Source organism: Lates calcarifer, linkage group LG5 (genome assembly GCF_001640805.2).
Source record: "Lates calcarifer isolate ASB-BC8 linkage group LG5, TLL_Latcal_v3, whole genome shotgun sequence".
NCBI classification, from domain to species: Eukaryota; Metazoa; Chordata; class Actinopteri; family Centropomidae; genus Lates; species Lates calcarifer.
Window position 1 is genome coordinate 23,423,430 of NC_066837.1, and position 22,746 is coordinate 23,446,175.

Here is a 22,746-nt window from a genome sequence, read left to right on the forward strand (position 1 = left end):
TTGGACCAGAACCAGAGGCAGCAGAGGTCAGGGTAGCCCACTTTGGTCTCGGCCGCACCAATTTTAACAATTGTTTATTTATTTATTGTTTCTTTCAAGTTCTCCAACTTTAGGGGAGTGCAATATTAAAGTTAAAGTACCATTTAACAGTTTAATTAACTAATAGCTATTTATTTTTTGTAAACAATAATCGAGAGATTGGTGATTTAAAACATTCATTATAGTATTTTTCTAATAACAATAAAATAAGATCGAATGAAACAGGATAAGGTAGCCCACAGTAAAATATGACGGACTAAGCCACAGCCAGTGTTGGTTCAGAGTAGCGCCTGGAGCTGCATCCACATTCAGGAAGTAGTCTCTGGGAAAAGCTGTGTTATCTTCCTGACAGCTGGAGAGTAAATTCCCTGTTGACGAAGTCTGGTATTTTGTCAGCTAACCGTAATATTAGTCAATAACTATCAAACATTATTGTGTGTGACAAAGAAGCGATGGAGGTCGACTCAGGTAAACTGCCAGTGCGATACTTGTGTCAGTTTTTTTTTTGTTCATTACCGTAGAATTAGCTAAGAGGCTAATAATGCTAGCCTCCAACTTTAAGATCAAATAGCCGCTAACAACAGGCTAACAAGTCTGACTTGCAGCTTAATGATTTGATAAATAGTCTTTGGAAGAGCACAAGTATCAGAGTTCAGGGAGGTAGGTTTTGTTTGTCTGTGTTTGAGTCTCTTTATCGTGTCGGAACTTCGCTCTTGGCGTTTTTACAGGCTGAGTCTGCTTTTTGGTTTGCCATTGTCTGGCACTGGACACAGACAAAACAAGGGAGACAAGTTTCTTTAGTTGTACGCAGTGCTTATTTCCCACACTGGAAATCTATACAGGAATTGTCATGAGCAACCTTAATTTCTTGTATGTTTTAATGTTACACCTCGGATGTGTTGATGTGCAGTGATTCATCCGAAATACCTCTTTCCCTGTCATTTCTCGGGATAAGTTACAACAAAGTCTGAAAAACCACAGGAAGTTAATGTGAGCTCAGATAATAGCACAAAGTCTTGTAAGCTCATATGGCTGCATGCTGTTTCTAATTGTGACCCACAGCAGACAACTTCTAGCCATAATTGGATCCACTCTAGTGATATAATGTAACTGGCTTCATTACCCTGTATAATACAGATATTTTCAGTTGCACTCAAGATAATAAAAGCTGGTAGAGAGTAAAATGCAGGCATAAAAATTTGTATTCATAACTGTGAGAAAGTGACTTTTACAACAGGCAAAGATGATATAAAAAATAATTTCAAGACATTTAAGCACCTTTTAATATTTACAAAGCACAGAGAATTATTTTAAAACATAAATTATGAATAGGCATATCCTGATTTGGATTAAAATGAGTAAAACTGCTTTGATTATCTTACCACAACGTAAGAAACATACAGTAAAAACTGGTTTTGAATCAGGGCTGCAGCCAACTATTGTTTTTATTATTCATTAATCTCCCAATTGTCCTTTAATTTTGTTGTCAGCACTATCATATATGACTAACAAAGGTATCAAAAGTTCACATTAATTGATGACCAAAATAGTTGCAGATTATTTTTTTGTGTATGCAGCTAATCAATTGATTGATTACTTGTTGCAGCTGTAACTTGAACTGCCGTCAAATTAGGAGAATCTGTGCTGTATTTAGTCAATAATTTCGGATATAGTGAAAGATTATTACATTTCACTGTGTCATTGTAAACTATATCACCACGCAACACATCAACTGTTGGCACTTGAAAGTTGGGACCAAGCGGTAGCCCTGAGTATAATCAAACTTTTCATTAACTTTGTAAGATCTAAAGTTCTAATCTAATCTGTGTTTAATCACCTTTTCAAGTGTTCTACACTGATCGTAGTGGAAGAATTACCAGTAACCCGCTGCTGGACCAGCTACCCAGCTATCAGTCGCTACTGTATCGCAGGAAGTCATCGACCAGTGGCACCAAGCGGAGAAGCAGCTCCAGGGGTCGGCTCGGCTCCTCCGGAAGTGGGAAATGGGGCTTGACCACATTCAGCAGACGCGGGGAAAAGCAGAAGGGTCAGACAGAGCAGAGACCCATCAGGGAACTTGCCAAGACCATGGCTGAGAAACGCAGGGACAAGTAGGAAAGACTATTATTATATTATCCTAACCACCAATGTTTAAAAGATCTATCCCATTTTGAAAGTGACTGGAAATATACCATGTTACTAGCATATAGTCTGTTAAGCAATGAGATTGACTGCGTAACTTGTTAGGACGCAGCGTCTGGAGGATGATCGAGAGCTCAGCAGCTGGAGACAGTGGAGGCAAAGCACCGGCAGGTATCTGAGGAGGTTGAAAGATGATGCCCAAGAATGGCTGAGCTCCCTGCAGCTTTGGAGGGGAGACATCCACCTGATAGAGGGTGAGAAATGAATAATGAGCCTGTCAGAAATTTCTATCTTGACCCTCAGAGACATGTATTGATTTCTATTCAGAATGGTCAAAATGATTAAATACACTCATGCTCTAACAAAGAGTGTACCAGAGTGTTTTGTTGTTGTTCTTGTTGTTAAGTTCTCCCTTTTGTCTTCCTGTCATTTAGGGATGTTTGGCACAGGGATCCTCTCTTACTTCTCCTTCTTGCGCTTCCTGGTCATGCTCAACTTGATCATCTTTCTGCTTATGTTTAGCTTTGTCTTGTTACCCATCATCATTGCCCCCTATGCTTCAGGGAATGCCACCTACAACCAGAATGATGGTGAGAAGACGCTTGTTTGTTAAATCCTGGAGCATAAACTAAGCATAAAACAGTGTTAAGCTAATAATTATCTGTGTTTCCATATAGGAAGCGAGTGCAGTGTGTATCCAAGCAGTGCTCGACGGGGCCTGGTTATCTTTCACGAGCACATTACAGATTTGCTGTCTGGTGGAGTAAGTCCTTGCGCTTTACATTTAATGGCCTGTGGAGATAAACCGTTTCCATGTGGTGTCCTCACTCATTTATTGTGCTTCATCTGCAGGGCTTTCTGGAACAGACCTATCTTTTCTACGGCTACTACAAGGTGGACAAAATCCACTTTCCAAAAATCACTTACAATTTGCCACTGGCATACCTGCTAGCCACTATAGCATACCTGTTCCTCAGTCTCATCTGGATCGTTAAAAGGTACCAGAAAGACAAAATCAGGGAAAATTGAATTTATTTGAATGATCAGTTTGCAGAAGTGTGTTTTTCTCTCTTTTAGGTCTGCAGCAGGATTCAAACGTAACCTGATTCAGGATGAGGATCGCTTTCAGAGTTTTTGCAACAAGATCTTTGCCGGGTGGGACTTCTGCATCACCAACGAAAATGCTGCTAGGCTGAAGAGAAGCAGCCTGCTCTATGAGCTCAGGGTGAGTTGGTCGTCCTGTTGAACAAGATGTATTCTTATACCAACGTTTACCAAGAGCCATAAGATAAAAAAAGGGCATCAGTGGCCATTTACATTTTGAGAGAAGCACTGTTTTAATATAGATAGTAAACCTGTTTTTAGTTGGATAGGTGTAACCTCAGTGTCTACATACAGCTGATGATCTTGGGTGTATGTATTTTGTAGTTTTTTTTTAAGATCCTTTCATAAAGTTATGTAGACTGATGCAGTATTCATTGTTCAGAACTCAGTGATACTTTAAATGCTCTAAATCTGTAATCAGTGTTTCCACTGAATGTTAACCTGCCTCATTTTAAAATTGCATCATCCCCAGACGGATTTGGAAGAAGAGAGGATCAAGCAGAAAATAGCGGATCGCACCCGCAAAGAAAAGTGTCGGATTTACCTCATCCGTCTCATCCTTAACCTTTTTGTCATTGGTGTGCTGGCTGGTTGCTTCTACAGCATTTATGTAGCTACCATCTTCTCCCAGGAAGCACAGCTGAATGATCTAAAGGTAATGGAAATGTTGCCATTTTTCCATACAAAGAAACTTCAACTCGAAACTGTCTATATTTTTTTGTCACATTATCTCTCACATTATTGTCATGGTCCATTTGTTAATAAAACCTTCTAGTACCTTTCTGAATCATTTTTAAACTTAAAAGGAAAAAAAAAACATCAGACTTCAGCCTTGGTTTGTTAAAAAACAAGAATTACTCATAAAATATGAAATAAATGTAGAGTGATCCTGTTACTGCTGTTACTTTGTTCCTGAGATTCATGAAATATTTGATACAAGCTCTAGAGATTCTCTCACATCCTCAAGTCTTTTTGTTGTGGATAAAGATTGATTTAGACAAAGCTGACATCAGTGGGCATCAAAGGTAATTACTTTTAATAATATTTTTGCTGTGTTGCAGGAGAATTTTATTATGGCTCTCATCTATGAGTATCTGCCATCAATTGTTATTACCTTGGCCAACTTCATCACCCCGCTGGTCTTCTCCGTCATCATCAATTTTGAGGATTACTCTCCTGCCTTTGAGATCCGCTTCACCCTCATGCGGTATAGTAGGCTTCCATTTCTTGACCACTTACTTTTTTTCTGAGATGTGGCCAAATGAGGGAAGGATGTCAAGAGCATCCAGGACTGATTCAGAGAGATTAGAGATGTATAACAGCGAATCATCCACATGAAGGGAGTCATTCTTGCTCAGAACTGTTTTCCAGTTATTCCAGTTGTAGAGGCAAGTGGATCAACAGCAATAGCAATGGACGAGTAAAGTGGTTTTAGACAAACAATGAACCAAGCAATGGCCAAAAGTTTTCCAGTGTACATGGCTAGTAGCTTAGATGAAAGCTTCACATCAATAGATTGCAGACTTCTAGGATGGTAACTTGAAATCAGTAACACTGAAGCTTGATTAAGAGTTGGAGGTAATTTAAGAGAGTGAAACCATTCATTAAACATCTCAAACTTATTGAAAAAGGTTTTATAGAACTCAATTAGAAAACCATCCAGTCCCAAATACTTCCATATTGCAAGGGAAGCCTTTTCATGAAAATTAATTGCATTAGATGAAACTATGAGGAAAAATTGTATATTTGCAAACAAATGCTTGGGCTTAATAGCTGGAGTGTCTGTGAGACTTTTTCTGTCTTCCTTTCCTCACAGATGTGTCTTCATGCGGTTGACCAGTATTGGGGTTTTGCTCTTCTCTCTCTGGTCTCAGATCACTAAATGTAAAGAAGAGCCCTGCAAATGTGGTTATAACCATGTGCTTTACTCTGTAAGTCATTTTCCTTTACTCCAATAGATTATACAATGATTTGTTGTAGTAATCTGCAGATATCAGTATCAAACTTGCTTTTATCTCTGTGTCAACATGTGTACCAGTAGCTCAGTGCTTAATGATTTCCTTAAATGATCTAACAGGTTTTAAAGCCATTCAGAGCTCATTTCAGGATGTTAATCATTAACACCTCTTTAAATTTACATTATTCAGAGTGTAACCGCAGAGGTATTTGCCCATTTTTTGGTCTTGATGAAAAAGCTTTTCAATAATAAGTGAGCCCTACATTTATTCAGTCCTTTGTCAGTCATTTGGTGTTTTAATGTATCAGGGTATATAATGGCTAATACAGTACTAAATCCATTCTAGTTGTATACAGACACATTTAATCCATCCTCTATGTCCTCACTGTTGTCCACAGTGTTGGGAGACCCGCGTGGGCCAGGAGATGTACAAACTCACCATCTTTGACTTCATCATTATTGTTGCAGTCACCATCTTTGTGGAGTTTCCCAGAAAGTAAGTACTCTCTTTTGCACTGAAAAAAAACATCTTAATCATCTCAATTCTGCGTACAAAATGAATGTGATCTTAGGTCATATTTAACTGTGCATCCTTGCATTGCCTGTCCTACCCAGGCTGATAGTGAAGTACTGTGAGTGTGGCCTGGCTAAGTGGTGGGGCCAGCAGGAGTTTGGTATTCCTCAGAATGTTCTAGAGATCGTCTATGGTCAGACCATCTGCTGGATCGGCACATTCTACTGCCCGATGCTGCCTGCCATCTGCACCATCAAATACTTCTTTATCTTCTACGTCAAAAAGGTGATTTTTGTCTTTCATGTTTTTTTTTGCTTGGCTCCAAATTAATAATACAACTTCTGACGTTCTGTCACCTTTCTGCTCTTTATTTAAAGTTATCATTAATGAAGAACTGCCGTCCAGCCACACGTCCATTTCGAGCTTCTAGCTCCAACTTCTTCTTCCTCGGCGTGCTGCTGATTGGCCTGGCTCTGGCCTGTCTGCCTGTCACTGTTAGCGTAGCACAGTGAGTAATGACTATATTATGTTTGAATGTCTGTTTCTGAAGCTTTAGTAGAACATTAAGTAGAAGTATTGACATCATAGGTCAATATTTGTCTGATGAATTTCACTTAGATATAAATGGAGACATGAAATTTCTCGTTTTTATTCTACATGTCTGTGACTAAACAAATATAGAATCATTCATTGCTACTGTTTATGTGTTCTCTTGGCATATATGCTTATTTACCCTTCCCTTTTGCACAGAATAAACTGTTCCCAGGCTTGTGGGCCATTTGTTAATTACACCACTTCCTGGATGGTGATGCCAACTGTGGTATCCCAGCAATCTGAGAAAGTCCAAAAGCTGCTGTTTGCGCTCTCATCAGAGGCCTTTGCTGTTTCCTTCTTTGTCTTTACATGGTACGTTGTAGCTTTTAAAATGTCATGTTTTTAATATTTGATATTATATATTAATATTATACATCAATGTACTGTATATATTTTTTCTCTACAGCTTGGCCATGTTTTATGTGATTGCATTAGCTGGAGCTCACAAAAGAGTTATTAACCAACTGCGGGAGCAGCTTGCCATGGTAGGTTTATACAAGGATTTTCAGAGCATTTTGTTGTGCTCATGTCACCCTCCTTTCTCATTTATATTTTTATTATTCTTACACAAACTACTATCCTATGTGTCATTTTGTTTTTCAGGAGGGCCGTGACAAACGTTTCCTGATCCAGAAGCTGTGCCAGGCCCAGAGGCTCTCAGCAGTCAAATCTCCAGTGTCCAAATCCCAGCCCCGCAGCAGCAGCAGAAGCAGCCTCAGCTACCATACCAGCTTCTCCAGCAATTTCAATGACGCTGTGTTCCTGGCACATCCACCTCCAGACTCCTCCACACATGTGTGAGGCAGGAACCTGATGTTACAGACCAGATGCAAGACTGGACAAATGTACTGGAACTGTTTAAATGAATATCTGCTGACGCGTCATGCCTTTTCAGTGTACATTTGTTGACAATCTAATCGTGAAAGAAGCAGCAATGTTCAAGTATTTTTAAACCAAAAGTCATTGCTGGTCAGATGTTTTTTGTGGTGTTTTTCCCTACTCTAAGTTCTATCTCTCATCTTTTCCTTCTGAGAAGGACTTGCATTACTGTAACCACTGGAGTTTGAAAAACCCATTTGAATTCCATGCACTTTACACAGTATTAACACTAGTGTTTTCTTACTTGTACAAATTTTGTGTAACATGCAATAACTGCATTCCTTGTATGTCTTGTGTGTTTTTAAATCTAACATTTATATCATTATTATTAGCACTATGGTTGCATAATAATGCAAATCAGAACACTGTAAGACTGTAACCATGTTCTCTTTACCTTACTGTGGCTCAGTTTTTGTAACTCTAAACAACTTTGGGTTGGTGGGCATGTTAGTACTATAAATGCGGTTTTATTTTTGAGTAGATATACTATTTTTAATGTGAGGTGCTGTTTAATGCGACTGCCTTTAACGTGGAACTATTTACATGAAAATAAACCTTAAAACCACTCTCACTGAAGTGATATTTCTGCCCAATGTCACCGCCACATTATAGCACCTCCGGGCCAGCGGGGGTCGCTGCCATCGTCAGTGTCTTTGCTCGGTCAGTGACAGGAGCTCAGCTGGTACGGAACCGGAGGCAGCGTGCTGTTGCTCGGCTCAGTCAGCCAAAATGTTGAAAATTACGATCCGGGCTGACATGGGATCCCTCTGGGTGTTGTTCTGTATCGTTTATTCTCAGTTCTTGACCGTGTCCTCTGATGACATAGTGGTGGCATGCGGGGGATTTGTGAAGTCCGACGTTGAAATCAACTACTCTCTGATCGAGGTGAGAGTGCAAATGCTCCGGCTAGCAGCTAGCTAACAGTTAGCTGATTTGTCTTACTAAGCTAAAGGTTAGGCAGAGATCGACGGTTTAGTCGAATGACAGTTTGAATGAAATTACCTCAGAAGACGTGTGTTTTACCTCAGTGTTAGCTCTGTGGAGCTAGCAAACACACATTAGAACGGTTATTGTAGTTAAACGTCATTTTAGCAATCTGCCATATAGCTAATTTGGGTGTTTTCTGTCGCAGTCACAGTTGACCGACAAGTCATATTATGTGAATTTACGTTAATATGTTTGTGTTACACATGACTGCGCCCTGCTGAAACCTGTCAGTGTTAACGAGGAAGCCGTTAAGTGCTGACCACCAGTCCTAATCCCTGCCCATTAACAGGCTGCACGGGATTAACCATTTGGCTAATAAGTGAAATGAACTTAATCCCAGATAGACTGCTCTTATACAAGATGCCCAACCAGTGTGTCATTTTACTTACTTGTGACTGGCTTAGCAACAGTTAACATTTCAAGTCATTATTCTTATACTCTTATGATCAATTTGTCTCATCTGTCACGCACAGATTAAACTGTACACCAAACAAGGCTCCTTGAAATACCAAACAGATTGTGCTCCAATCAATGGCTACTTCATGATCCCGCTGTACGACAAGGTACAGAAACACTAGTTTGAATACATTTATACGAATACTAATACTTTGATTTTCACTGAACATTACAGAAATCTGTCTTACTTTTATTTTAATATAGGGGGACTTTGTTTTGAAGATTGAGCCTCCTCTTGGGTGGAGCTTTGGTAAGACACACAACTGCACACAGCTGCATCCTCACTATTCACAAACTTTTAAAAACGCCAGCTGTTGTTCAGCAAATGCAAAATCTCAGAGGTTGTTTTTCATTATCTGTGAACTTGCTCTCATGTCTTTTGTTCTATGATTTTTAACTCACCAGAGCCAACCAGTGTTGACCTCCATGTGGATGGAGTTAGTGACATCTGTACCAAAGAGGAAGACATCAACTTTGTTTTCACTGGCTTTTCAGTCTCAGGAATGGTGAGATTTGTTCACAATTTGATGGTGTATTAAAGCTTCTATAAGCTTTTTCCTGGAAAAGTATCAATCAAGGAAGTGCTTTGTGTTACAAAATATCTCTTACTATCGTCTCCTGGTTTTCCCTCTTAATCTGTTGTTGCGTCTTGCTCAGGTTCTGAGTAAGGGCCATCTCCTGGGTCCGGCTGGAGTAGAAGTCAGATTGAGCCGAGCGGGAACAGAGGAGAAACTCCAGAGTGTCATCACACAGCCTGGAGGAAAGTAAGTGGCTTGTACTCTTCTGTTTAGAGGAGGTATACAGGTGTTTCTGCAGTAAACCTCAGTTTGAAATTGTGTGTGGTTTCAAGACCTTTCCTTTGCTTGGTCTTGCTAACACAGGTATACCTTCTTCAAAGTACTCCCTGGAAATTATGACATCACAGCTTCCCATCCCTCCTGGACTCTGGAGCAGGTTGGTATATTTGCTTTGGGTAGGACATGCAAACAACATATTTTGGACTGGGAGTTGAAATGTGGGAGCAGGAGTTGTGATGTTGTATGAGAAAACATAACAAAACAAAAACAACAACCAAAACAAAAACCAATTAAAGGCAATATATTTGGAATATAATTGGCACCAGGTGACGAAGTTAAAGCTTTCACCCTTCACATCTTCTGGAAAATATTTTTTGATTCTGTATTTTAATCCCCAAACAGACCATTTTTGTGCACAAGCCTGAAAATAATGTCCCTTAAAATATAAAGGTTATTGTTCTTCAACCGTTCTTATTACAGGTATAACCTTCGTCTCTTTTGAATGGTGACACTTAAAATTTTACAACCAAAAATAAGAGTAATAGGTAATATAAGACTTGTAGTAATAACCTGTGTGTGGATAAAGACTTTGAAGTTATCTGAACCAGTTCATCATCAAAGGCTGTTGCAGTGATATGGGGGTCCTGCAGTGTCCTTAGACTTTTTAAACATTGTATGATGTCTTAGGGCTGTGTGAAGATTGAGTGCTACCAAGGCCAAAGTGTCCCACAGGTGGGATGGTGATGATTTTAAAAGGTTAAGAGAAAATTAAGATTAAGATTATTAAGATTTTTATCCATTAAAACTGCAATGAAAAATGAAGCCAGTGTATTTTGTTTACATCAGTCACACACAGACACAGTGAAAAATGTAACTCTTTAGGATATGTGTGAGGGAAATCATTTTCACCCCCACAGTGTGTAATACAACACTGTTGGGTACGACAGTTACCTGTCTGAGTAGTGTCAGTGCAGTAGAGAACGTGCAGTGTCAGAGGTCTTTTTAATTCAGCATCACTTGAGTGTAGAAAACTTCATTATTCACCCACTTGCTAAACTGATAAGGTTCCCTGCAATGTCGGCAGGTTTTAAACTAATGATCTCCAGCAGTAATCACACTGCTCCTGACAGGGTCATTATTCCGACCCTCACTGTAACTTACGTGGTGACTTTTGCCGTCCTTCGATAGAGCGCTACCTCGGTGCACGTGTCCAATGCCAATGCCCCGGCCACCGACCATCTGGTGGTTGGGGGCTATGATGTCTCAGGGGAAGTCCGCAGTGATGGAGAGCCCATGAAAGAGGTCACCTTCCTATTGTACTCAGCCACAGTCAAGAGAGAGGTAAATTATTACATTACATTATTTTAGAAACCATGAGAGGTCAAATTAGATCAAGTAACCCCGCTGCTTGTTAGCATACTGCAACTTGTATTTTGACAGAGTTCAGGGTTTTTTTCTTAAGAAAAGTCAGGGAATATCAAAATGTAATGTTTTTTTTAAGTGTTTTAAAAGTGGTCTGACTTTTTTATAGTATTTTATAAAACTTTCCCTCCTATTTTACATTATAGTGATGATAAGAAGTGACAGATTGAGGAAAACTCGATGTATCATAACCAGAAAACTTAAGTTAGATTGCTCAATTTTTATGTGCACTTGTTGTGATTTGAAGGACGTCAGTGGCTGCAACACATCTCCGGTGGAGGGTGCAGATTCTGGCGACAGCTCCCTGGTCTACCTGTGCAGCGCTCTGTCCAGGGAAGATGGCACCTTCATCTTCCCCTCTCTGGCCAGTGGAGAGTACACTGTCGTAAGGGTGTTTTTCTTGTTAATAGTGAGATTAAATTACGATGGACTACATGGATGAATTATTTAATTATTTCCCCCCCATTTGTGAAATACTTCACTGCAGGTGCCCTTCTACAGAGGAGAGAGGATCACTTTTGATGTTGCTCCATCCAGGATGAATTTCAAGGTTGAACACAACAGTTTGAAGCTAGAGGTAAAGAGTTCAATTGTATCATCACTTTTCAATTTCAGTTTTTGTTTACACATTTGCCATTATTTAACTAGTCAGATTTAATTTTAGACACATCACTTTGACATGCAATGCTGTTTCTTTCACCCTATGTGTAGCCCATCTTCCGAGTCATGGGCTTCTCTGTGACAGGCCGGGTTCTGAACAGTGTCGGTGGGGAGGGTGTATCTGATGCTACGGTGTCCCTCAACAACCAGATCAAAGGTAACTGTACTAGAAGACTCCACACTTTCTGTGTATTATCAAAGCAACAAATAAATTACAAAAAAAACCCCACAGAAATGCATTCAGTGGTTTTCATTGTGAACACATTTTCACACCTGCTTGCTTTGCCACTCTGTCCTCGCAGTCGTCAGCAAGGAGGATGGTTCTTTCCGTTTGGAGAACATGACAGCTGGTACCTACACCATCCGTGTCAACAAGGATCTCATGTTCTTTGAGCCAATCACAGTGAAGATTGCCCCCAACACACCTCAGCTTCCTGACATCATCACAGCAGGGTACGTTTGGCCTGCGTCCACTTACTGCCTCAGCTGTGCCTCATTAAGATATCAAATGATATGTTTCGATTGTACATGTTTTGAAATTATTCACACACATGTAGCTTAGGCATCATGTGTTTGTTCTTTCAAATCATCACATTTCTAACAAGCCTTATGAAACTGTGTCGGTCCCACACCAGGTTCAGTGTGTGCGGTCAGATCTCCATCAGCCGCCTGCCTGAGGGCATGAAGCAGCAGGGTCGCTACAAGGTCACCCTGACACACCAGAACCAAGACAAGGCTTCCAGCCGGACAATCGACTCCGACCCTCAGGGGGCCTTCTGCTTTCAGGCCAAACCTGGAGACTACAGCGTTCATGTAAGACTCAACGCTGCATAACAGCTAGGTTTTATGATCAATAGCTTCATCTGCACTGGCTGGTAAATCAGTTCAAGGAAAAACTAAGGTTTTGAGATGTATTGGTAGAGATATAACTGATTTTAGTGTGTATATAATAGTACATAATACAACAAGTAGTTCCGACCAAGCAATCTGATTGGTCAACAAGACATTTAGAATGTACTCAAATCAGTATGACAGCACGCCTTACTCATCACTAAAAACATTACTCTGCCATGTACAGTTTACTTTGTTGGTAATAGTTGTATAATCACAAGCGCCTTGGTCACCGTCGTGCTCAAATGATGTTAAAGCACACCCTCTCGGTTAATATTGCTTAAGTAAACGCTTGGATTTCTATAATATAACTTTGGTTTCACCTTCATGTGTTTAGGTGTCTCTCCCTGAGGCGGAGGTGAAAGCAGGCCTGGCACTGCAGCCTCAAGCCCTAGGAGGTCTCCCTCGTGGACCAGCCCCTCACAGACCTCCTTTTCACCCAGTTCATGGCTTCTGTCTCTGGAAAAGTCTACTGTCTAGGTAAGGTCTTATTTCTATATGGTTTGTTTTAATAAAACACAGGGTGAGTGAGCAGTGTCCCTTTAAATGAACATTGTGGGAAAAAAGTGGCTTGTTAAATCACTTGTCATATTAAGAGAAGAAATAATGACAATGTAGGATAAGATGTGGGACATGACTCAGCTTCATCACGTGCTTTTTATTGTTCACCCAAGTTGACCGTATGTCTTCTGGTTGACCTCTAGCATCCTGCGATGACCTCTCAGTAACCCTCCAGCCAGTGAGTCGGCAGGGAGAGAGGAGGATGGTGGCTCTGTCTGGCAGCAGCGACATCCTCAGCTTCTCCTTTGACAATGTTCTACCTGGGAAATACAAAGGTCAGGACTCACTACTATTCCTACTCTTCGTTCTTTGTAATAATACTAATATTCAGGGTTATTTAGGGTAGTTAAAAGCAGAAGTTAGTGCTTGTAAGCATGTGTCTTTGCCAATGCCTCAGCATTTATGTGGAGCCTGAATGCAAAGTCAGCATACAGGTTTTGACTTGAAGAAGTTAAAGCAAGCATAGTGAATACACTGATTCCTCCTCCCTACCTGCATTTCAGAATCCATCAGGACATCACAGTAATTATTCTCTTAATGATTGTGGGAGAAATCAATGAGTAATTACCGCCTTTCGATCATAATTGGTGTTTAGCACCAGCTTTTTGGAGGCACGCATTATTCAGCCGGTTTCTGTGCCTTCTGGTGCTGCATCTATCTCTCTCACTGTTCAATACACACAGTCTGTGTGTGTGTCTGTGTCTGCAAGCTATCTGCACACACAGCAACTTTGAGGTATGTTTACTCAGCTTGTGGTGTTGCCAGGCCAGTAGTAGTGCGAGAAGTTTACTTTCTTAAACAACTGTTTAAAGATGAGATCATTATAAGAGCCTTCTGTGAAAAGCCTCAACCTCAAGTGATCATGGCATCTGAAGTGTTACCTGCTAGACTAGTGTGACTGGGTTTTTTTTTTCACCTTTCAGTGAGTATTTCTCATGAGGAGTGGTGCTGGAAGCATAAGTCCATGGAAGTGGAAGTTCTGGATTCCGACATCGTAGGGGTGGAGTTCAGACAAATTGGCTACATCCTGCGCTGCTCCCTCTCCCATGCCATCACCCTGGTTAGTAATTAGTAGCTGACAACATTAGCAGCACCTGGCGTGTGTCTTTTCAGGTGGTGGAATGTCCACATTTATTATTCTGTTTTCTAACTGGATGCGTTTCTGCACAGGAGTTCTTCCAAGATGGCAGCAAACCCGAGAACGTGGGCATGTACAACCTCTCTAAGGGAGTCAACCGCTTCTGCCTCTCCAAGCCTGGTGAGGATCATTTTCATGACCTCTCATTAGCTAAACATAGTATGAATTAGCATATTGAGAGAAGAAAATATCAGTGTACCAACTGTTCCCTTGTGCATAGTTAGAGTACAGTGTTTTGAGCCAAAAGGTCTGTGTCAGACTTATCTAAATATAAATCTGGAGCAAAGTAATTAATCAACTGAAACTGGCTTGTCCAGGTGTTTACAAAGTCACCCCTCGCTCCTGCCATCAGTTTGAGCAGGACTTCTACACCTATGATACGTAAGTAATCAGATGCTGTGTTCATTTATTTCTTGGTTAAAAAATTTTCTCCTTTTATACGGTACAACAAACTAATGACTGATTTACTTGCGTCTAACAGCTCGGCCCCCAGTATCCTGACCCTCACTGCAGTGCGGCATCACATGACCGGGCTCATCACCACCGACAAGATTCTAGACGTCACAGTTACCATCAAGTAAGATGACTCATGGCTGGGCTCATGAGAGTCACTAACATTTGCTGCTGATTATCAGTCTAAATGACGAGGTTAAATGCCCCCCCACCCCCGCTCTCTCCACTCTCCTCGGTCAGGTCGTCCATCGAGAGCGAACCGGCGCTGGTGCTGGGTCCCCTTCGGAGCCTAGAGGAGCAGCGGCAGGAGCAGCAGCTGCAGGAGATTCAGCTACGCCGCCAGGAACGGAGCGTCGTGCCGCAGAGGAAGACGGAGGTGCCAGGGATGACAGCCCTCCAATCCAAGAGAAAGCAGATGAACTGACAGGCCCTTTCCACTATGAGTTTTCCTACTGGGCCAGGTCAGTCACAGTGTTTTCAACACAGTTTAATTTATCATCTTTGCTCTTTGTGACATAACAGAGTAAAGATCGCAAGAACATTTCCCTGCTAAATTTCTCATGCAGAGTTTCTCTTTTAATGATCACTCCGATGTTGCTTCACACAGAAACACAAGGTTCTTACTGATAATCCTATAGGTTTATGTTGCCGCAGTCAGTTTTAATCCTTACAAGTCATTCAGTCTTGAATGTAATGAAGTGAGTTAATATTGACTGTACTGTACATGCACTGTCTAGGGCTGGAGAGAAAATCACAGTGACTCCCTCCTCCAAGGAGCTGCTGTTCTACCCACCTGAAATAGAGGCCACAATCACCGGAGGTAAAATCCTTCACACACATTGTAATTTAACAACTTTATCATGTCTGTCTGAGTACTTTTTGTGTACGTTCTTGTTACAGCAGCTTCGTAGGCCTTTAAATCTTTACAAAAGTGTATACTGTTGTGTTCATCATAGTTATACTCCTACTTGCATCTGATTCTGCTCCAGCTTTCTGCCTCTTAAAAGGAAGTTTTTCCTCGCCACTGTCGCCTAGTGCTGCTCATGGTGGGAATTGTTGGGTCTCTCTTTGTAAATATTATAATTTAAAGAGTATCGGTCTAGACTGCTGTATATGAAAAGTCCCCTGAGATAACTTCTGTTATGAGTTGGTGCTATATAAATAAATATTGACTTGACTAGAGAAAGGGGAGAAAAATGAATTCAGATGATCTCCTAAATTCTGTAGCATGCCAAATAAGCTACCTAAAGAGTAATGAAACTCTCCCCATTGACAGAGTCCTGTCCCGGTCGGCTGGTGGACATCACAGGGCGTGCAGGTCTCTTCCTGGAGGGCAAGGTGTCACCAGAGCTCCAGGGTGTAGAGATCTCCATCACTGAAAGAGGAGCTGCTACACCGCTCATTACTGTGGCCACTAATGAGATGGGAGCATACAGGTACTGAGAACCTAGTACTTTAAAGATGAAAACAAAGTGCATAAAACTAGACTGAGGATATCCCAGTGCTTGCAACCCACCGTAGATATCTTTGTATTGTCTATCTTTGGATTCTGCTAGAAATTTATGTGCTTGGCAGGTCATTATATACACTAACTGGCAGATCCATAAATACATTGAGGCCAAAATAAGTGTAGAAACAGCAGCCATGTGTGGGTTCTAGTTAAAACCCTGGCACTAATATAATTTGCTGTTCAGGCCCAGAGAGTTGAGATGGGTTTTAAAAGGCTCTGTTTGAGGTGGTCAGCCAAATGGATAATTAAATCACAATTTGAGCCACAGAGACCAACCGGATTGTGCAGTCTATTTAAAAGGGCCTCGCGGGTAAACACTGTCAAAAGCTGCACCCAAGGCTGAGAGGTTTTCATACATGAAGAACTGCATCAGTGCTGTCTGTGGCAGGTTACAGAGAATCAGATCTGACCACACAGACATGATATATATCATTTTAGATTCAGTGCGACTTACACTTCTCGAGGATACAGTTAAATCTGATGTTCATTGTGAATAAGAAATCATAAGATACTCCCTCCAACTCCATTTGCCAGAGAATCATCACATCAAAACATCAGAAGTTTTCTTTGTATCAGTGTAATCCAGTGACAGTTGTCTGCATATCCACGGGTGCACAGCTAACAGCTAATTCACCATAATTTGTTTGTAAACCAATGTATAATAAAGAATATGGGGCGCAAGTCCTAACACGCAGGTAACTGACTCCATTGAAACATTTTACTTTGTTGTTTTCAAAATTTGATTATCTATCAAACAGAAGCAAGACAAAGACGATGAGAGTTAAATAGGAATTTTTTTTTAAATGTTGCACTGTCCTTTTTTTTTTTTTTTTAAATTACTGATGCCCACATGACAGTTTGTATAGGTGCAATTTTAGATGTCAAAATGGCTCTGCTGTTTAGTTTTCCTTCATATTCTGCCCTCTGTAAGATCCTCTGAGGGGAACATGGTTAAATGGACTGACTCTAAAATGTCAGAGTCGAGTGCAGCATTATCCAGTAAGTATGTAGTAATGCCTTTTTGTGAGTTGCGCTTTCTCTTGTTTCATTATTGGAGATTTACCAATGCAAAACTTATTTTTGATTTGACTTGGATGGAATTCTGTACTGTTACCTGTCATTCTGTGTTTTATAACCAACTTATCTCTCTTCTCTTTCCTCCAGTGTGGGTCCACTTCACAGCGACCGGCAGTACGACATCAGTGCCAGTAAAGAGGGTTTTGTCCTGAGTCCTGTGGAGGGAACCCAGGGAGATTTCAAGGCATTCGCTCTGGCTGGTGTCACCTTCAAGGTACATGTGACCACCCTGCTCGCTCATGCATTTATTACATCCCAGTAATCACCAGACGCTTTTATATCCACAGTACTTAGCTGATAAATTCACACTGAGTATCATGCAATTAAAGGTCTTTGTTCACATTTTCTGGTTGTGATTTAAAGTGAATATGAAATGACATGATGAAAAGCTCTCTATAGTTCCTGCTGTATGTTTTCATAAAATATAATTAAAAGAAAATATCACTGATGATAGTTGAATCAGTTTTCTGCTTTGCTGTGTGCTGTCAGTGCCTAGCCTTTGTACTGCCTTTGTTAAAAGGGTCTGCAATTATCTACAGCGACCATGGGATCCTGGCACAAATGATCAGTGTTGGTTTCCCTTTCAGACTGTGTGATAAATTGCTTTGAAATCTTCTGTACAGCGTTTATATAAAGAGTTTTGTGTCCTTGTTTATCTTTCTTTTGCAAATCCTCTCTGAAATAGAACACTGGAGACACTAAACTCACCTGTCAGCCCGATTATGCCCACCATTTCACAATTTGGCTCCCACAGTTTGAGCCATGACTGAGTGATTTCATGATTTTCAAGATTTGTCTGTGCGAGTTTGGCTCCATTACAACGGGCATTTAGTCCTCAAGATCTTTTATTTTGAAAAGACTGAAGGAGTTTAATCTCCTATTGACCCGTTATAACGCTTGCTGCAATTTCCACACAGAAGTATAAACCAAGCTTAATATGATGTGCTGAAATGATTAGTCAAATCAGTCAATAAGTTATAAAATCATGAGATCTATAACCTGTTCTCTCCCTCAACTCTCCCTTCTTTCTACAGATCAAATCAGAGGATGGTCAGCCTCTGTCAGGCGTCCTTCTCTCTCTGAGCGGAGGACAGTTTCGCTCCAACCTTTTGACCCAGGACACTGGCCTTCTCACCTTTAATAACCTGGTAGGTATCCAGCAGTTTGTTCATTTGTTTTCATTATTGTCCTTTTCTCTCTGTGGTGTGAGGTATCAGTCTGCCGAGCTGTAAAGCTGATTGTAGGGATGCTTTGACCTCTGTTGTTCTCTAGCTAATGAATATGTTTTCTGCCTTTCATTGGACATAATCATTGCTTTTCTCTCCTCAGAGTCCTGGTCAGTACTACTTCAAGCCCATGATGAAGGAGTTCCGCTTCGAGCCGGCATCTCAGATGATCACAGTGGAAGAAGGTCAAAACCTCAGTATCGACATAACGGGCATTAAGACTGCATACAGGTAAACAAATGTACCTTGCAAGCATAAACATCTCATTCTCTACATCTGCACGAAGTAACTTTAATGTGCAGTACTGTGCAAAAGCTTCAAGTACTAAAAGTAAAGTCAGCATTCTCTCACTGTGACCAGCCTTTGCCTTTAAAACAGCAGCAGTTTTCCTCTGTACACCTGTGCACAGATTTAGGCACTTGGCAGGCAGGTTGATCCAAGCATCTTGGAGAACTTGTCACAGTTCGTCTGTGGATTTAAGATGTCTCAGTGTCTTCTGTCTCTTCATGTAATCCCATGATGTTGAGATCAGGGTCTTTCATACCATCTGCTGCAGGACTCCTTGGTCCTCTTGTCTCTGAAGATGGTTCTTTATGACTCTGGCTGTTTGTTTGGGCTTGTTGTCATGCTGCAGGAATGAATTTGGGACTGATCAGACACCTCCCAGATGGTATAGTCTGATGGATGAGAATCTAAACATCTAAAGTGCTTAAAACTTTTGCACAGTACTGTGTAGGTACCTGCTGGTTGATGCTGTTTGTTGAATTCAAAAATGCCCTTTCCGCATGTGTCTTACCAGTGTTGTGGTCTTGTGTTCTCGTCCTCAGCTGCTATGGAGCGGTGCAGTCTCTGAGCGGGGATGCAGAGCGGGATGTTGCTGTGGAGGCGGTGGGTCAGGGAGAGTGCAGCCTCTACAGCGAGGATACCGTCACAGATGAGGAGGGCCGCTTCAGACTCAGGGGTCTGCTGGTGAGGACGCTTGGAACTGTTAAAATCAGATCAGACAGTTTCACACTAGAATGAACTGCATCACACTGGTCTGGCCACCCACCTGTGTCTGGGTAGAGGAATGACTGGTCTGGTAAAATACCTTGTGTAAGCCGCATTTGGCACTGCATGAGTGATTATACACAGCAGGCATATCAAGTCTCTGAAACTGCACCGGTATCTCCTTAGTCCTTGTACTGTAAATCTTAAATGACTTAATTAACCAAATGTTTTTTTTTTTTTTTTTCAGCCGGGTTGCAAGTATCTGATTCAGCTGCGCGCTGAAGGCAACGACCACATAGAGAGGGCTCTGCCACAACATAGAGCTATAGAGGTAAGCAGCAGAACTATTACAAGCTTCCTGTGGTCCATGCAGCTTTCCACATGTGTACATAATCATTCAGCTTTCTGAAAATTAAAGAAGCTATTATAGTAATTTTACCATGTTCCTACTAATTAGGATACGTGGTTCTTATATCACTCCTCTGGAGTGATATAAGAAAATGTCACATAAATCCACAGGCTAAAATGTAACTGGTTAGACTTGAACACTGACTTAATTTTACACTGCTCTGATCTCACCATTTGACTGTAATATCAGCATTTGTTGCTACCAGGAGATCAGGTTTAAGCCTCTGTGTTATTAAGCAAGGCAAATTGCTAATGATAGAAATATCTTTATTTAGGTAGTTTTATGTCTGCCGAGTGTTCAGTTTTTTTGTAGTATTCTACCTAAAAGCTAAAATGGCATCATAACCTGCAATTAGTCAGTCAGTTTATGGATTAGTTTAATTAGATTGCTGGTTCCAGAGTCTAAAATGTGAGAAAATGCTGCTTTTTTGTCACATACTTAATTGACTGATCAAAACAAACATTTTAAAGAAGGGGAAAATTGTGAATTGTTTTTTTTTTCCTTTTGACATTTCACAGATTTAACAATTAATTGTGACAACAGTGCTTTTAAAAAATAAAGTTAAACTGTAAAAATCACAGACTCCATTTAGTAGCTGTTCAGGAGCTTTCAATCATATCACTTAATCGTCATATATATGAGGATCGTCGGTCATGGTTCCTTCTTGGCTTTTGAGTGCTGTGTTCTGATCAAAAGCTCCAGAACAGCTACTAAGTGCACCATGTTGTGAGGTTTTGAATATCATATTCCTTTCCTTTATGCTTTGTACTGCAGTAATATAGTTGTGAAAACTAGATTGGAGGGTGTGGAAAACTTTTGTAATTGAATTGTTAAAATGACTGTGGGAACCCTGTGATTATGACTTATCAGCAGTCTTATCACATGGATTCTTTTCTATACACAGAACAAAAGCAGTGATAATCCCATTGCACATTTAAACCTCTCAGTTCATAATTTTAGCTCGCCTGAAAAGTGCAGGCCCCCTAATCTCTCCGGCAAGGCTGGAAATGCCTTAATTCCACTTAATTCTCAGTTATTATCACACCACGTGACTTGTACAGAGCTTTATCCGGAGTTGGTATTTTCTTTAGGAGTTCAAGGTTGTATCTGTACATTAAGCTCGCTGTGTTCGCTCTCAGGTCGGCAGCAGTGACATCGAAGGGGTCAACATTATCGCCTTCAGGCAGATCAATCAGTTTGACCTCAGCGGAAATGTCATCACGACCCCTGAACATCTCCCAACACTATCGGTATGACAGCCCGGTCCTAGTTATCCTTGCATTTTATAATTCTCTGCAGCTCCCATGTGGCAGGTATGTGCAGAGTTGGTACGGTTGAAGTTTTACTACTATACCCTCTTTTGGTCTGTCCAGGTGAAGCTGTATAAGAGTGACAATCTGGACAATCCAATCAACAGCGTCTCTCTGGGACAGTCCCTCTTCTTCCACTTCCCTCCTCTGGACAGAGATGGAGAGGTATCAGCTCGTAATTCTGCTCTTAAGTCTGAATTGATGAAGTCTAAACAACATTTTGCTCATCCTCAGAAAAGCAAAAGCCTGATTTTCTAGTCTACATTATTCAGTGGTCGTAAATCTCCTTAATGTCTTAATATGCTTTTGTATTTCACTAAAGTTATAGACTGCTTTAGACATAATCATGACCCAGGATATGCTGCTGTTCAATTGTAAATCATCTCTCTGTCTTCTCCAGACCTATGTTCTGATGCTGTACTCCACGCTGTCCCGCTCCCAGTATGACTTCACCCTGCCCCAGGTCTCCTTCACCTCCACCGGCTACCACAAGCACGTCACGCTCACCTTCAATCCCACCGTAAGACACAGGCGCTTTCTTTAAAGCCAAAGTTTAAACTATATCTGCTGTTTGATAGTAGAGAATATGTTCCCTTTTCACCGCAAAGAACAACAGGAATCGTGACTTATAGAGCGACAGGGTTTTCTTTTAATCAGAACAGTATTGATTGTATTGTTTCTTTTGGAATTGTCTCATCTCACGCTGTGTATGTCTGTGTGTACTCTCCCACAGCGTAAAGTGCCTGATCAAGATGTTGCCCAAGGCTCCTACATAGCTCTTCCCCTCACTCTGCTGCTCCTGTTAGCAGCATACAACCATGAGAAGGTACATAACCAGCTCCACCTGCTCTGGAAAATACATTCAAAGAGCGATTATCAAATTTTAAACCTCACCTCATGGCAAATCCTGGAATTAAGGGGAATGTCCTACTTCTTGTAGTTTTCATGTTTTATAATTAGCTCTTAATTATTCATTAATTCACATTAATCACATCATTGTTTTCAGGGATTTTCTTAATATTTCAATTAAGAAGCTGTTAATTCAAAAAGCATTTGTTTGATACGTGTTGCTGACCTGTTTTGCAGGTGATCCCCCTCCTCTTGCAGGTCATGAACCGTATCCAGGGAGTGAGGAGTATGGCCCAAACCAGCGGGGAGAGCGCCGCCCTGGATGAAGCCAAACGTCAGGCCAAGAGACAGAAAGCCAGGCGCACGTGAGAACACAACCACGGCTCACCTCAGACCACACCTTTGTTTGCTAAACAGCACGTTAGCACCCACACTCCCAAGCCTCTCAGCAGCGAGCCCCAGGGTCAGCCGGGTTAAGCTTCTTCAGCAGCTGCGGCTAATGTTGGGTGCTAGTTAACTGTTTAGCTGGCTAAGATGTGATTTGGCACCATGTGCAGCCTGACATGAACCACTCGACACGCATTACCACCACCTCATCAGCCATTCAGATTCACTGGACTGATAGCTGACATTTTACAAGCTTTGTCTTTTTTTTTTTTTTTAAGAACTTTTTTCCCCAGAACACATCTGAAAGATATTGTTAATATTTGTGATAGAATATGAGCCATTTTTATACCTTTGTAATTTCTCTAGGTCAGCTAAAATCTTTTTGTGTTTTGAA

The 22,746-nt window shown here is 41.0% G+C and overlaps 1 protein-coding gene across 1 annotated transcript; it reads left to right on the forward strand.

Moving 5' to 3' along the window:
- Positions 1 to 333: 333 nt before the first annotated feature.
- On the forward strand, positions 334 to 22,527 carry nomo (nodal modulator). The gene is given in 50 exon segments (XM_018664751.2): positions 334 to 507; positions 1,886 to 2,150; positions 2,287 to 2,435; positions 2,616 to 2,771; positions 2,859 to 2,944; positions 3,034 to 3,179; positions 3,259 to 3,406; positions 3,758 to 3,940; positions 4,347 to 4,492; positions 5,102 to 5,216; positions 5,641 to 5,738; positions 5,858 to 6,041; positions 6,134 to 6,264; positions 6,507 to 6,662; positions 6,757 to 6,835; positions 6,954 to 7,145; positions 7,901 to 7,944; positions 7,946 to 8,114; positions 8,690 to 8,779; positions 8,877 to 8,922; positions 9,078 to 9,178; positions 9,330 to 9,436; positions 9,554 to 9,626; positions 10,658 to 10,810; positions 11,139 to 11,276; positions 11,379 to 11,468; positions 11,603 to 11,708; positions 11,854 to 12,004; positions 12,187 to 12,364; positions 12,780 to 12,836; positions 12,838 to 12,922; positions 13,147 to 13,278; positions 13,927 to 14,063; positions 14,174 to 14,261; positions 14,459 to 14,522; positions 14,623 to 14,718; positions 14,835 to 14,938; positions 14,941 to 15,055; positions 15,332 to 15,414; positions 15,871 to 16,030; positions 17,269 to 17,395; positions 18,216 to 18,329; positions 18,511 to 18,638; positions 19,235 to 19,376; positions 19,645 to 19,728; positions 20,946 to 21,056; positions 21,180 to 21,281; positions 21,517 to 21,636; positions 21,850 to 21,942; positions 22,203 to 22,527. Coding segments are annotated over 50 exon segments (5,970 nt in total). The 5' UTR covers positions 334 to 491; the 3' UTR covers positions 22,335 to 22,527.
- The last annotated feature ends 219 nt before the right edge of the window (positions 22,528 to 22,746 follow it).